The sequence below is a fragment of the Electrophorus electricus genome, chromosome 5 (assembly GCF_013358815.1).
Source record: "Electrophorus electricus isolate fEleEle1 chromosome 5, fEleEle1.pri, whole genome shotgun sequence".
Classification (NCBI taxonomy): domain Eukaryota; kingdom Metazoa; phylum Chordata; class Actinopteri; order Gymnotiformes; family Gymnotidae; genus Electrophorus; species Electrophorus electricus.
Window position 1 is genome coordinate 26,918,293 of NC_049539.1, and position 16,626 is coordinate 26,934,918.

Genomic DNA, 16,626 nt, shown 5'->3' on the forward strand with positions numbered 1-16,626 from the left:
TGAAAGCCTTGTACAGAATATGTCATAGGGTTAAAAAGCTATAATAACAAACCAGACAGCAGTACATGTCAGATATAATAACAACAATTTAAACAGGAGTACATAAGAAGTAATATGGGCTAACCTTTAATTAGTATCATAATGGGCAATTTTTGTCCATGACACGTGAATTGGAATAATACCATTAATTGATAATAAATTCCTTTTAAATAATTATGACAGAAAAGTAATCCACAGAGCTGTTCTATAGTTGATCTTATATTCTATAATGGTACTCTGTATGGAGAGCTACAGCATCTAACCTGGCCTGTTTATGGGTGAGAATGTGCTGACCAGATGTACCAGGTCCCAACAGCTAGTTTGTGCAAGAGAAACAGGGGGCATAGATCACTGCAGTGTACTGATGAATAGAGTGCTTAGATCATTACAGTGTACTGGTGAATAGAGGGCTTAGATCACTGCAGTGCACTGGTGAATAGAGGGCCTAATCATTACAGTGTACTGGAGAATAGAGGTCTTAGATCAGTGTAATGGTGAATAGAGGACATAAATGTACACAGGACACTCACAAAAGAACCATCTCTCCCTTTTCTCTCTCTCTCTCGCTCTCTCTTCTCCTCTCTCTCTCTCATTCTCTCTCACATACACAATCTCTTGAGACAGGTATTAACCTTTACCAACAGGACACAGAAACACACACACACACACACACACAGAGGAGGTTAAGTTCATGCAGGACATCCGAGTGAAGACCCTGAAGATGAGTTTTATCATACTTCATTAATAAATAAACATGCACACTGATGGAAATGTGTCTGTGCTTGATGTGTAATAACTATGTCTCTCATAAACGGCTATGACGCAGTGTTTGAGTGGACTTACTATGCTATACAATACTGACGACACACACACACACACTTCAGAGCCTTGATTTTAACGAGTGTGGTCCTCTGGTGATTGTAAAACTGGTTATTCCCACTGAAGTTCAGGGATGTCAAACCACAGGGATTCCTGATAATCCTGATATATTCATGCACTACTAAAACCAGATCAATGGCTATTTTGTTTCACTTTGAATATAATTCCCCTCTGATTATGCTTGACTAGCAGATGGGATTTCCAGGGTTCCAGATTAACAGGCCCAAACTGCTAATGGCAGAACCTTCCAGAAGTTCCTCATTTCTGGGCCAGGACTCTGGCACTGGGGATGTGAAATCCCGTAATCTCCCATCATCCTCACCAGCAACTCCGCCCAGTCTGGGTTCTGAAGCAGTGACACGCTCAGCAGCACCCGGGCTGCCTTTAATGCTACGCCAGCGACTTGTTCGGTGTGTTTAACCGCGCTGCGTCTGCCGTGACACTCGTCTGTCCTCTGGAACAGCTGACCCTGATGCTCGGGTTGGCTGGAATGGCCAAGTACTCTCTCAGTCAGCCAGGTGGGGTGGGGGGCGGGGTGGGGCGGGGGTCAGAGGCCACAAGGTACAGGTGGAGAACGGGAGCTGCAGGTGGTGGTGGGCAGTGTTACTGAAAGCCAGCATGCAAAAGTGAGTGAGTGAGAGAGAGAGAGAGAGAGAGAGAGAGAGAGAGAGAGTGTGAGTGTGAGGGAGAGAGTGTTTCGACGTTATTAAGAGCAGACCAGTAGTTGGACAGGTAAGTAAAACATCATGATGTCAGCCATCAGGAGGTAGAGTAGTCTCTGTAAAGCTTTATTTAAAAGGAAAAACAAATGTAAATAAACATGTATAAAATAAATTTCAGCTGGCTTAGAAAAATTCTTCCTCTCTCATGTTATCACACACAAAAACACAGGCTGCATATTTTGGAAAAACATCAAATGCACTGCAGTAAAACGCGGTTCCCACCTCTGACGCATCATGGTTAAGGGGGCAGCTTTATTTCCACATAATACTTATTTATCATTTCTGTTTCTATTCATGTGTCTCATCAGAACACACGTGACCAGGACACACACACACACACACACACACACACACAGAACATGTCCACGTTAACACACACACACACACACACACACACTGAACATGTCCACGTTAACACACACACACACACACTGAACATGTCCACGTTAACACACACACACACACACTGAACATGTCCACGTTAACACACACACACACACACTGAACATGTCCACGTTAACACACACACACACACACACACACACTGAACATGTCCACGTTAACACACACACACACACACAGAGAACATGTCCACGTTAACACACACACAAACACACACACACACACACACACACTGAACATGTACACGTTAACACACACACACACTGAACATGTACACGTTAACACACACACACTGAACATGTACACGTTAACACACACACACACACTGAACATGTACACGTTAACACACACACACACACTGAACATGTACACGTTAACACACACACTGCGCCACACACTAACACACATTAAACATCTACAAACTTCATTATATTTAACACAGCACAAAGGTGTTTTTCATTACATATGAAATATGTACATATTTCATTACATATTCATTACATATAACACACTGAACATGCCGTGTGAATGCAGTCTCATGTGTAACACACAGCCTGTGCTGTTCACCTCATCAGACCAGTTTCCCCCTCGGTTCTCCACGAGGGTTTATATACTCGCCTGACAGACAGGTGCGTTCCACCGTGTGAGGGAGAGGATGGGTATATTTATTTGGTTATCTTTGTGAGCATGACTGTCAGAAAGTGTGTGTTCTCACCAGCTCTTTTCTTTCGTGTGTGTGTGTGTGTGTGTGTGTGTGTATATGTGGTCTCACCAGTTCCTGCAGTCTTTTCTTGCTCATTCCTTTCCTCCCTAGTTGTTTCTCGATGACTTTAGCATTCTGAGTATAAGAGTCTGGCTGCTTCTTCCAGAGGAGGTGGCAATCACAACGTTCACATCACTTATTGTTTATAATATTCCCTTTTAGAAAAAAAAAAGAAGCAGCCAATCACAGCGTTCACAGCACTTGTTAATACTCCCTTTTAGAAGAACAAGGAATCAATTATGTCACCAATTACTATGTATGAATTTGAATCTATCAGATATTTCAAAGCAATCACAAGTGTATCACTACAGACAACTGGTCACATCACAACAGGGAGACAATCCCACTACATTGGACGGACATACGGAACTATGCAACTGCTTACACTGGGCGAGGGCACCCCGGGCCGAGGCCATACCAGCAGGTTCCAGGTCCAGCCCACAGGACCCCTGGTCTGCATATTACTGTACTTCATCAAGGCCAACACACCTGCCTAAACTCATCAGGTAATCACCAAGCCCTTCACACCTCACTCGGGTGTCCGGAAGCAGGCCAGACAGTGACCTGTGCAGGGTATAACAAATTTTCAGCTAACTCAGGTAACTCCAAATACCCTGGTTAAAGAATAAACACTGTATACTAACAGCAGCCAAACATGTATTCTGGCTAGAACGCTAGAGTAATCTAAATTTTTATCATCAGCCAATCACAATCCATACAGCTTGGTTTCAGCACAAAGATCCAATCACAGCACAGCACTCACCGCCTCGATCTCTTCCATGGTAACAGAACTGAACTTGCCCATGTCTTTGGTGCGTTTCATCATCACCTGGAAGACAGTTGTAAGCAAACACACACACACACACACACACACAGAAAAGCCTTTAAAACACCAGAAATTATGAAGAAGAAGTATGTGTGTGTGTGTATATGAGAGAGAGAGCGAGAGTATTTATAGCAAAGCACTAACATTAATGGAATGTAATTCATGTCACTGTGTATCATCATGTGTGCTTGTGTGTATGTTCTGCAACTGAACTGGTTTTCTTTCCTTTTTTTGGTGTACAGAGAAATTCTCTACATTTTAGATTTGAATTTGATGTGAGTGAAGGTCGTCGTACTTCCCACACTTCTGGTACTGTCACTCGATCCCCCCTGCCCTGAAAGACATTTAGCCTGTTTACAAACACCACAGCCACCTTTGTTTATAAACACAAACACAGCCAGCCTTGATCATTTTAATTATTTATTAGAATAGTAATGTACCAATACATTCATGCCATTTAGCTGACACTTTTATCCAAAGCGACTTACAATTATGACTGAGTACAAGTTGAGCAATTGAAGGTTAAGGGCCTTGCTCAGGAGCCCAACAGTGCTAACTTGAACCTTTAAATTAAAAGTCAAGTACCTTAACCACTGAGCTACCACTGCCCGGCACATTCATATCCATCAACCATACAATAACAAACACACGTGTACGCACGCACGCACGCACGCACACACACACACACACACACACACACACACACACACACACACACACACACACACACACACACCTTTTCAAGTACATGCTCTCATCCTCTTCCACATTGCAGAACTTGTGCGTGTGTTTCGCTGCGCCAATGACTCGTGCCTTGTTCCGTGGTCTCATGGGTAATTTCTCCAGCTGACAGTCTGAGAGAAGAGTTAACACACACACACATACACACACACACACACACCTGATAGTTAGGCAGATAGACATGACAGAAAAGTGAAAGGTTCATTCAGCCAATACGAGTGTGTTCAATACTTAATTAAATCCATGTATTAACAATGTACTATTTGCCATACATTAGACAGCTCTGCCTTGAGATCTGAAGTAAATTTATTTTTTATGTAACATAGAATGTAACATGAAAAATTAATTCTGTAAATTCTGGTTTAAAAAAAATTCTCTTTTCTACCACTGTCAGTGTGGCACACTACCACCTGTTGTAGATCGACTCGGTTTGGTTTTGTAGATTAATTCCTTTGTCACTTTATCAGATGCCTAAATGACAGAAACAATACATACACCCTCTGACAGGAGGTGAACAAACAATGTAAACAAGCAGTGTAAAAACAAACAACTCCACCAACAAACAAATATGTACAAGACAAACCTTATAGGTGCAAAGAAACACAGAGGACCAAGGAGTGGACCTGATCAAGATGAAAATACATTTTTCAGGAATCGCTACATTGCACCTGTACCTAGAACAGTTTTACTGTCTTATGATGGTTTGCAGTTTTGGGGAGTTTTGTTGTTCTTTTTGTTTTGTATTTTTGTTGATAGAAACATCTGACTAGGGTTACACAAGGCAGTGTGAACAGCAGGGCTCTTACACGTGTTTCCTGAACTTCCAGGGAGTCCCGTAAGGAAGCAAGAATTCTCTGAACAAGGATGTGATGACTTAAATGAAAGAGGAAACATTTTGATCAGTTTTTTAAATCTAAATGCAGTTAGCATAAGTTCCAATGGGATGACAGGCATGTTGAATTCTAACTTCTGCTCTTTGGATATCAATAGGTCCACTGGCTATGATTGTGTGAATTATTCTGTAATCTGTATTAGGATGAAGTGAATCAAGAGAGTTCCACTTTACTGAGGAAAGCACAGAGTATATATGTGTCCTATATCTACTATCTAAATCTACAGGATGACGGGGAAAAGTGAGGAATGTTCTAAGGGTCTACGTAGAAAGGAAAAAGACAAGGTTAGTAAAGATTAGATGCAGTCAGCATGACCCAGCCATGAGCTGCTCGTGTACGTAGAGAGAGATGGGGAGAGCGAAAGAGAAAGGGAGGGGTAAAGTATGCAAGAAGAGGGAGCGGATGACCTCGAGTGAGGAGCTCTCGGTCAAGCAGTTACATTATGGCTGATAAGCAGAGACGTTGCGTTGGGGTCTACCAAAAATTACGTCAAATGGAGACAATTTGGTAGTGGCACTGGGCGTCATTCTGATCTCACACAACACTGCTGGCAGTAGATCTATCCACTTCTTTCCTGTTTCCATCATGACCTTTGTCAACCTTTCTTTCAAGGTATGATTCATTCTCTCAAAAATGCCAGATGACTGAGGATGATAAGAGATGTGAAACTTCCAGTCAATAGTTAGGTAGGTGCATAGTTTCTGAGTTACCTTAGAAATGAAACAGGGTCCCTGATCTGAGTCTATTACACAAGGGACACCGTACCTCGGTATTATATCCTTGGCTAGGATTTTAACCACAGTGTGGGCGTCTTCCTTAGAACAGGGAAATGCCTCAGTCCACTTAGAAAACCTGTCTACAATCACTAGCAAGTACTTCAACTGACCACAAGGTGGAATGTGTGTAAAGTCTATCTGTAGACACTGAAAGGGATATTCTGGAGCCAGTAAGGCATCATATTTGGCTTGTGTTTTACCCTGGTTGCTTCTGGCACAGGTTAAACAGCAATCTAGGAGGAGTTTTACAGTTATACATTTTGCAGAGATACAAAACTGTTTTTGAATGTTAGCCGTCACTCCCCCTTTGTGCAATATGTGAAATCCCATGAAAATGGCGCACAAGAAATGGCAAAATAGATTTAGGAAAGGTGATACGCCCCTCCAGGTCACGGATTAGACCATTTTAATCAGGACTACAGCCCTAATCAACCCAGTGAGAGCAGTCCTGTTGTGTACTCTGAGTTTGTAAGAAACACAGATCGATATCATTTGGCACCAAGCAATGAGAAAACATGGAGACAGCTTCACATGTCAAGGACATAGCATATGTGCAAGAGGGGCCATTAACAGCTGCCCAATGTGTGATCTCGTCCGCTAAGGCATCGCCAGTGTCAGACTCAGAGGTTGTATCATGACCCTTGACCTTTACAATAGCCAGCTGAGCTGGTAGTGTACATGCAGACAAAAGTGCAGACACTAGTCCTGGATTAGAAATGGTCTTACTGTCAGAGGTGCGGAACCCCCTGGCGTGCCAAATCTTACCCAAGTCATGAGGAATCCCAAACGCAGGAATCATTGTAGATGGTGACAACCTGATCCCGGAGTAGATGGCAGGCCCTGGTCAACAGCATCAGCTCAGCTGCTTGAGCAGACCTGTAAGGAAGAGAGTAAGCCTCCCAAATGAGGTTAGGCAGAGAGCAGACAGAATAACCACAGAAAAATTCAAAGTCAGACAGTTTAAAACATGAATCATCTATAAAAATGTGATAGCCGCCTATTTTTAATATCAGTCATGCTAGGAGGCATAACTCTACAGTTTTTCACCCAGCATCATGAATGCAGTAGAAATATTTACGAGGTGGCTGGAGCCGTGCGCCGAAGTCTCACCCTGCTGTAGAGAGGCAAGCTTAGTATAGAGGGCAGGTGCGGCTTGTGTGTGTGTGTGTGTGTTTATTTCTTTATTTTTATACATTTCTGTCCTGTATTGTGCCATGTTCACTGTATTATTCTGATTGTTTTAGCAGAAAGTATTGCATGTTTCTCAGTATCTCTTTGTCACTGGTTAGATGATCTAATTACACTGCACTTTCTGTCCATATTTCTACGAGCGGAGGATAAACAGCTGGGACTCTCTGGGGTCTGACTGAGGTGTTTGTTTTTGTGTGTGTAACAGGAACCAGACATTTACATGTGATAAACGTGATGTCAGATTAAACGGCAGTGGTTTTGTCCCAGTGCCCTGTGGAGATGATCAGGACATGTCTCTCAGTGATGCCAATGCTTAGACCAGATGCTTAGACAGCTGGAGTGATGGTGTTGTGTGTGACAGTGGGCTTGTCCTTATAGGGATCTTTTAAAAGCTGTTGATGATGCTCTTATGGCATCCACTTATGCAGAATGTGTAGCTAAGCTTTCCCTCCCTGCCTCTCACTTTCACTCATTTATGTATGTTTTCCTCTTGTTTGTTACTGGGATGATAAGCGTACCCATAGATGAAATTGTGGCTGTTCTCATGCCCCCACCTTGTCTCAGAATGTGTCCTGGAAAGAATAAGTACAATGTTAACCTCAATAATCTAATTTTAAATGAACTATTCTAACCCATTTACTGTTGGTTTTGAGGACTATCTCCCAATATTTGCAGTGCCATTACATGTGTGAGCACATGCGGGTGAAAGTGTAAGTGCACTGCATGTTCCCACTAACACCAGCTAAGCCTTACAGTGGGCAGAGGAGGAGGCAGTGATTGAGAGTCCCAGTTTAAGTGGACTAAAGTGGTGTCACAAGTTCATAATGTCATTAGCCAGAATAGCAATTCAGTGGAACTTGTTATATTATGGACATGGTGCTCTGGGGAAATCTTGGTCCACAGACAATATCAATGTTGACTTCAGGCAAAACAACAAATATGGGAGAAAAGCATACCTCCCAACAGCATGTTTTTCTTAAAAGCCTCCACTTGCCATCATCTTTTGAGAGCACAGAGATATCTGGAAGATCCACAAGTGTGCCACAAGTGTACTTGTAATTGTAAAAATTACATGTTGAATATTTTCTCCAAAAATATTGCTTGTGCCTGAAATACGAGGCAGTCTGCAATCTCCTTTTCATTCTTCCCATGTGCCTGTCAGCTTTTGTGGGTTGAGCAAGTGAAAAACATGCCTAGTGAGCAGGTAGATATTTTATTGTTCTTGTTGAGAACCTAACAACTCAGCAAATTAACCTGGACCAAAACCAGATTTAAAGAAACCAGAACTTGAGGGTCAGGTTTTCCGGTCAAGCAAAAGTATCAGCAAAGAGAGAGTGAGTGAGTCAGAGATAGTAGCTGTTCTTTCCTGGCTGTCTCTGTGTTACCAGAAGTATACTGACACCTTTATCATTTTTACTGGTGTGTAAATGCACAATTGAAGCAATGACTTTGTATTTCATCAAGTGTCATGTGACACAAAAATCTGCTGATTATTTAAACAAATCAGAAGCCTCTGGGTCATAAACAAATGCCTAGTGCCAGAAGCATTTTATAGTCCCATATGTGCAAGCTGAACAATATTCATAATTTGCTGTTGTTTTAGTCCTGTTTGGCCATCATTTTGCCTTGTTAATATGGCCATGTGTCTGAAAATCCATTGTCATGGAGAATAATGCATGGTGTTGTAGGATAATGTATGTCTTGGACTGTTTCTCGATGAGGCAATAAATGAACAAAATATGGAAATATTAGTTTTAGCTCTCAGCATTTCTTGTTTAAAGGGTCTTAGGCTAGTGATATGTGCATTATTTTTTCTGTGATGTTCTTCTTTTATGCTTCTATACTACTCTGTTGTCTTTCAGTAACAGTTCCAAAAATTCTGCCTTTGCTTTAGTTCTGCTTTATTAATATATTTGCTTGTGAGAGAATTAGACCAGGGACAAGCATGATATCTCAAACATTTCCTGAGATGTCAATGTTACTCTTAATAAATCTTCATAAATCAAAAACACACTGAGGAACTCTGGCCACATTTCATTTGAGCATACCCATGCACTGTGTAATCTTCAATATGCAATAGTAGACTAATTAAATAAGTTGTACATTTTTCAGGGTTATTAACATGGAACATATACTTTCAAAGCATCGGCACAGTGGAGGCACTGAGATAGTGAGTGTTGCAAATGTGCCGTGGCTGGAGTTTTCCAGCATGTCACTGTCACTGCAGAGTGGTCAGCCACCCAAAATATCTTGGCAACTGCAGTCATTTGGTCAGAAGCAAACCACTGATAAAGGGCTAGAAAATGTGTAGAAATGTGGATGGCGGCAGAATGGACAATGGACTCTAACTATGCAACCACGAGGTGCCTCTTGTAACGCTTGGAGTTAGTCCTATTTAAATTATGCTCCAACCCAGATTAGCAGAGAGCTTTGGAACTGGTAGCGAGAAGCCTGTGAAGCATGTGGAGGAGACGCGAGTCAGACTCAACTCAGTTATGCAATAATCTTGGCGGTTTATTCATTACGTGACAGAGGCTTGCTCTTGGAATTCTGTTGACAGTGCGTACATGAACTGTAGAAACATCCAAAGCTCATAAACACGTTAACAGAGAAATGAAATTAAGGACAAAAGAATCGCTGGGTCCAGTAAGGTCCGTCATGTACAGTACAAAAAAAAGTCTTCTCCTGTGTGGCATTCATGCACATGCATTTTCCGTAAAACACAACTTAAAGGGACAGCAGACAAATTACTGTCCGTTACACTCTGCACAGCAGTAGGTATTTAGAATATAGTGCTGTGAGAGTGTATACACAGCAGTAAATTGTTTCTATTTCTATTTCTATGTGTATCAGAGGGTTTCTTCTAAAACCACTAGGAATGTTCAAAAGACCTCTGCGTCATACAGAGAACTGGCACAGCCAATAGGAAGAAAGCTTTCTCACTGGGGGTGGAGAGAGCGGCGGAAAGTTCATTAATATTCATAAAGCTGTTAACACAATAGGAGCGGGTACTGGCGCAGACAATCACATGCTACTGTGTAAGTGATTTGTAGCTAGCTAGTGTTTGTCCACACTCCAATTATAATCAGTCGTTAGGCTTACTGACCTTTAGAATTCACATCAAAAGATGAGAGGTGTCAGTAGATTTGGAAAAGAGGAAAGGTGGCTGCACAAAGCTGCCACCAATAAGACCAAACCACAGTGCTCAGAAAGCAAACAACGTTCAGGTATGTGTATACACATTTTATTTAAACGCTGAAATGAAGGAGCATGTGTTTTTGAATCTTTAAATTGTATGGTATACCTTAAAAATATTTGTACTGGTGCCTCTAGAATGAAACAAATAGAAATACATTTTTAGTACATTTTAATAAAAGGTTGTTTGGCTATGATGGAAGGTTGTGTATGGTTATGTGTGCTTGTGTGTCAGTATGTAGATTCTTGTGTGAAAAATACCTTGTATACTTTGTTTAGGCTCTTGATGTGGGTGTGCACAGTCCAGAAACTAGAGACAGCACACATTTTGCTCCACTTGTTCTACCTCCAATCAATGGTAGCCATCCACTACCATTTCAGAGAAAAAAAGGTAAAGAACTATAAAGTCTATACATTCTAGAGAAAATTACATGGCAATTAATTCCTGTTGGTTTTTAACACATGGTTTCATATGAAGAGTCGTAATATATTTTTAAACTGAGCCTTCTCATCTGAACATAGCTCAATTTCAAGATGGCAAAATCAGCTGTTGCCATCTGTTAATTAATAGCACTGGATGATTCTTTAGTATAACTCTGCCTCGTAAATTTAGGTTCATATGAGCAGCTGCAGGAGACTGGTCTGGATGGATGTCATGACATTGAAGCTTCCAAAGAGCAGCTGGAGATGGAGAGATATAATCTTGAAGCTGAGTATAAGGAACACCAAGCGCTTCTGCAGAGCCTCCTGTCAGAAAGGGATGAACTCTGCCAGTTGAACAGCGAGCAGCAGATGATAATAGCTGACTGGTTGGAAAGGGAAAACGTGCCAATGCCTGTGTGTACAAGGCGGAGTCGCCATGGCTACCAGGACCAGCTAAAAATTCTAGAGGACCTAAAGTTGCAGTGGCAGTGCAAATCACAGCTCTACCAGCAGCAAGTTGAAGAACTCCGGCCCCGGTGCCAGGAGAAGAAGAAGCAGTGGGACTGTGAATATCAAGCCTTCATCATGATGATGCAAGAAGTAGTTGTTGCGGCTCTCGCCCGGCGGCTGGGAAAACGGGCAGCTCTTGTTGAGGTGAAACGGCTCCTTGCAGCTGAGCAGAAGACGGAGAATAAGCTCACTGCTGCAAAAATACGGAACCTTGCGCTGCAGATGAGGGTACAAAGCCGGGAAGAAGCTATTGGAGAACTGGAGGAGAGGACAAAGGCTGAAAAACTGAAATTTGAAAATGAGAATTATAAGACTATGATCTTGGAGTATGAAGAAGAGGTTATTCGAATAAAGAAAGGAATTACCAGCACTAGAGAGGTATGACGTCCTATTAAACTCAGTAGATTAAGACTAATGTGGGTGCAAGTTCTGTTGATTTTTTAGATAGCCATGGAACTGTCAAGTAGACTTGAAAACATAACAAGACCCATCCCATAAATCCCATCACAAAACTTGGAAATTTTGAGCCCTCATTTAAAACTGAAAATGCAGTAAATGTATTGCCACGGAGTAGGATGGGAAGATGTATTGTACAGTAGTAGAGTCTTGAAGGCATAGAAAATAATCTCAGTATTGTGTACCTCCACTCTCAGTTCCAGTCACATCTCAAAGAAACGATCAACTTTGTGGAGCTGGAGATCCAGGCCAAACTAGCCAATCTGGCCAAGATAAAGGCAATGATCGGCAACAAGCGGAAAGCTCTGGCAGGGGTAATGATAACTAAAGACAAGCTGCGTGCAGACAATCTGCGCCTGTACCAGCGCTGCAGCCTGCTGAGAAACAAGAAGCTGCTCCAGGATTTTGAGAAGGTGAAGGATGCATGCGAGGACCTGCAGAGCCAAATAGACATTCTCAAGAGGCAGCATGAAAAGCTCTCTGTCAAATGTAGCACAGTAAAGAGCAAGCTGAAGCAGAGCAGGCCACTGCAGCATTGTGTATAACACAGTTGAACACACACGTGTACACGTATATACACAAACATGCTGTATGCTCTTTGTGCAGAACTAAAATAAAAACAGTACACTGTTATATTTGAAAATAGTGCTGTGTTGACCATAGCATAAAGATAATGTTTTGTTCTGTCCTATTTGTTGACATGTTGAAGCTCATTATCTTAACGAGCAGGGTCCAGCATTGATCTCTCGGTTGTAGACCACATCTCTACCAGCTCCATTCCTGAGTCACATGCTATCAAAAAGCTAGCTCCTGCTATCACTGCAATAAGCAGGGTGCTCCAAGTTGAATGTATATAGAGGCAGCATTGTGCTTTTTGAGGAGTACTGGTCATGCAGCAGTGACATGAGAGCATCTCTCTCTTTCTCTTTCTGTCTTTTTTCAGTTTGTTGGAGGTCCACTATGACAGTGTAACTGTCCATGGTGCTCAGTGATGTCAGTGGAAACACTGATTGAAATAGGCTACAAGTTGGTACTATTCTTTATCTGAACATGGTGATTACAATTTATAAAATGTCACCTGCACTTTCAATTTGTTTTTGCAACTACCCTCTCAGCCCTCTGGTGATTCCATCTGTTTCTCTATATCACCTGCAAAGAATTAAATGTTGCTGTACTAAGAGAACAAGTCATTAGAAACCAGCACTATGGACAATCACTTCCTAGAAAAATGAATACCTAACAATTTACGTGTTCAAAAAAGTATGGGGAGTTAGAGTATAGCATGCGTCATCCACAAGTTACACAAGTTATGTTTTAAATCCTGACCACATTAACAGTAACAAGCAGAGCAAATCATGTGCAAGCTCTTATCATGTTCATATAAATGGCCCACCATGCCTTCTACATGCACACTGCTTCCCCCACAAATGCCAAAGGTCTGTAAAAATCTAATAAGAATGATGTATACCATATGCAATATTATAAATATGTATCCTTAAAAATACTTATAGGTAATGCTTGAAATAATATGTAGCATAGAAGTAGCACATAACCTTTTGTACTAAATTATAATAATTTCTAATAGCCATTGTAAGAAATGTTCATTTAAGAACACTGAATAAATTATCTCTAAATCCTCATAGTGATCACAAATATAGATGCTCTGAGGAAAAAAGTCTCTGTACCTGTCCTGGGCTCTAGGATAAGCAGTTAAAAACTTTGGCTTCATCAGGGTTTTTAGTAACCAATCCAGAAACCTCTCTTCCTGCTTCTAAATTATTTTGCATGTCAAAAAATACAAAACAAAACCAGCAGTAAAAAGTTATCCTGACCATGGCATGTCAATCCCACAAAGAAGCATTTGCAGTGCTAGTTCACATCATCTACAACTCATTCTTAAAGAGGGCTTAGTATTAATAAACTATGGCTTCTGATATTGATGCTGTGGACCTCTGAAGAGGGAAGCATACTTCACATCTTACAGCCCTTCCTTCAGAGGCAGCCATTTTGGTCTTCATCTTGGCAGCATACTGGTGTGCTGTTGAGCTGCCCTCCTGCGTTGGCTTGATTGTAACACCCTCTTTATTTTTTAGAGCACAGTGAAGGAAAATAGAAAGTCATCCTGTTTTCTCCCTCAGGAATGCTTTGCTATCCAAGAGAGGACAAAAAGCCCTCCCTTGAGCAATGCTAATGGTTGTCACACTGCTCAGCCGACATCTGTTCTAGGTTGTCTTGCCGGTAGGGGCCACTAAGTTCCTCTGGACGACGCAGCTTCCCTGGTAGAATAAAACATCAGGTGCTTTTTCTGATGTTATCCTCCAGTTGTTTGTGACTCTTGTTTGGGATTGAATGGTTCACTAAAGCCTTGCGGTGTGTAAATCGGTTTCTGCATCTACTTGGTGCAAAACCAGTGCAGGCCTAACTTTAAATTGAATACTGCTTGCTGCAAGCCAGTGTGAAATTGGTTTTGAAGATTGTGTTCAGACTCTGTTCTGATCGTGGCCATGTTCAGCTCACAAGCATAACATGCTGCACTCGAATGCTCACTTCAGCTTCTGAGTCCTCCTTGAACCCATAAGCCACTCCTCATTGCACTGAGGAGCCTCTGAGTACAAACTTTCTCATCTTCACTTCTGCAGACCTCTAAAATGGCTAGTGACAGGAAAGATTAATGTTATATAAAAGTTATACAAGTGTTTTATAATATTTTGCTGGGCAGGAAATTGTTATAGTTTCCAAATTTTGTCTTAACAGTTACTCTTCATGCTTATCTTTATGATCTAGTTGGAATCTTGCTAGTTAACTAGATAGGTTAGCTAGCAAGACATTTGGACAGATTCAAATCCTTGTTTTTCACTGGAAATTCATTAATTCAGCCACAGCACAAACACATCAACCAAAATTAAACATTGTCAATGTGCCACATTTTTGTTGTGGCTTAACACTAATGTGTGTTGTCACTTAATGATGTCTTCTCTAATTTCATAATTTTTGCTTTGCAGTTGCTGTTGTGTTGTGAATCTGGGCAGCTGTTCAAAGAGTAGGATGAGGCTTAGAGGTTTTCAAGATTCTTTATTGTTGTTTTGTTGAATTACAAAATAGCTGAACAATTTCTCTAAAGCTGCTGCTCGTTTCCTTTTACCCCACAACCCATCTGTTGAACAGAAACAACAAAGTCCAGCAGCTCACTTGTGGCAAGTCCAGACACTCTCTCTGGTGGGGCTTTATTTCATCCATTTACTTCTTTCACTTTTTCCCCTGACATCTTGAATGCAGACAGACTTCCTGCTTTATTTAGATACTCATTCCATTGAGCAACCTTCAGGTCTGTGCAAACAACCAGAGGGAAGCAATGTCCAGCAGCAGGATAATCAACATGAGAAAGGTTCAGGAATCTCCAGGACAAATATTCCATCTTGTAAAACAGCATGTTACTTTGATGAAGAGTTAAAATGTTTTTATTTTATACTCTGTAATGCTGAAGCAAAAAATCTCAAAAATGGAGATCTTCTTTAATTTATAAGATGGAAGGGGGTTGGGCTCATAGATTAATTTATGGGCCAACACAAGCCGAACGTCACAGAATGCTCGCCTGTCACGAGTCAAGTGGTTTGGCTTACCGCGTGCAGTGGGGGGATCTTGTATGTTTGTTTTGTAGCCACGCTTCCAGGATTGCACACACCTGCACAGGGTTTACTGTCTGTCTACTTAAACCCCTGTCAGTGTGTGCACCGTTGTTGGTCATTGTCTCTAGCTTAGTCTCTTGAGTCTCTTGTGTAAAAAAAAAACCCATAGCAAGTAACATCTGTGTTTGTTTTCACTGTTTTTGTATTATGTGTAGATCGTTAGTGTTAAATGTTTAATAATGTTCACTGTTATAGTTGTATGTGATTGCCACCTGTGTTTTCTGTGTTTAATGTTAATAAATGTTTCACAAAGTCAAGGGAGTCTGTGTGTCCTGGCCCACGCCTTATGGCGCTCAGGCCAGCAGCAACATTACAGAATGACCAACCACCACAGGACACTTACTCCCTCGGCAAATGATGGACTTCCTAGCAGGAGGTGTGTGAGTTAATGTCTAATGTTAATGTGTTTTGTCTACCTTGTGTTAATGTTAAAAATCGTTAGTGCTAAGTGTCTCTATGTTCACTGTTTGTGTTACACGGGAGTGCCACTATAGTCTTTATGTTTTATGTAAATAAATGTTTGTCCACGTCGAGAGAGTCTGTGCATCCTGCTCTACGTACTTCAGCACTCGGGCCAACACGTTACAGAATGACCAACCACCTCAGCTAAAGACAGACTTCCTAGCGGGAGATGCGTAGGCACCCCCGCCCTGCTGCCTGGATCCCAGGAGATTGGGGAGAGGACCGTGACTGGTGTCTGTGTCCACCCCGGAAGTGGAGGGGAACACCCCCAAGAATTTCTTGGGGGTGCGGGCCTTGAGCCTGGGCCGAGGAAGACCGAAGTGCACCACAACAACCAGAAAGAGGGCGGTTGGGTGGACCCATCGGGATCTCCAGTGGGGCAGAGCTGAAGCCCGTGTCCCTTCCCTTCAGCAGGCTCACCAGCGAGACTGGAGGGGTCTGCCCAAAGCCCCAGAAGCAAACCGTCGCTGGGATACTCCTAGAGTGGCAGGCGAGTGGAGGACCGCTGGGGGAGGTAGCACGTCTGGAACCGGGGCGGACGTGCACCCTTGCATGTCCATTGAGGCCACGGACACGTACAAGGTGCCTGCGCAGACAGCAGGCACCATGTCACAGCACCTTATATGTTTGTGTGTGGGCGCTATTGTTTGTTTGTGTTTACA

The 16,626-nt window shown here is 42.1% G+C and overlaps 1 protein-coding gene across 1 annotated transcript; it reads left to right on the forward strand.

The window, feature by feature from the left end:
* The first annotated feature begins 10,244 nt into the window (after nucleotides 1–10,244).
* LOC113568550 (coiled-coil domain-containing protein 96-like) lies at nucleotides 10,245–12,431 on the forward strand. The gene is made up of 4 exons (XM_035526564.1): nucleotides 10,245–10,459; nucleotides 10,707–10,818; nucleotides 11,041–11,738; nucleotides 12,014–12,431. Exons 3-4 carry the CDS (start codon nucleotides 11,115–11,117, stop codon nucleotides 12,359–12,361), a joined length of 972 nt encoding a protein of 323 aa, XP_035382457.1. The 5' UTR covers nucleotides 10,245–10,459; nucleotides 10,707–10,818; nucleotides 11,041–11,114; the 3' UTR covers nucleotides 12,362–12,431.
* The last annotated feature ends 4,195 nt before the right edge of the window (nucleotides 12,432–16,626 follow it).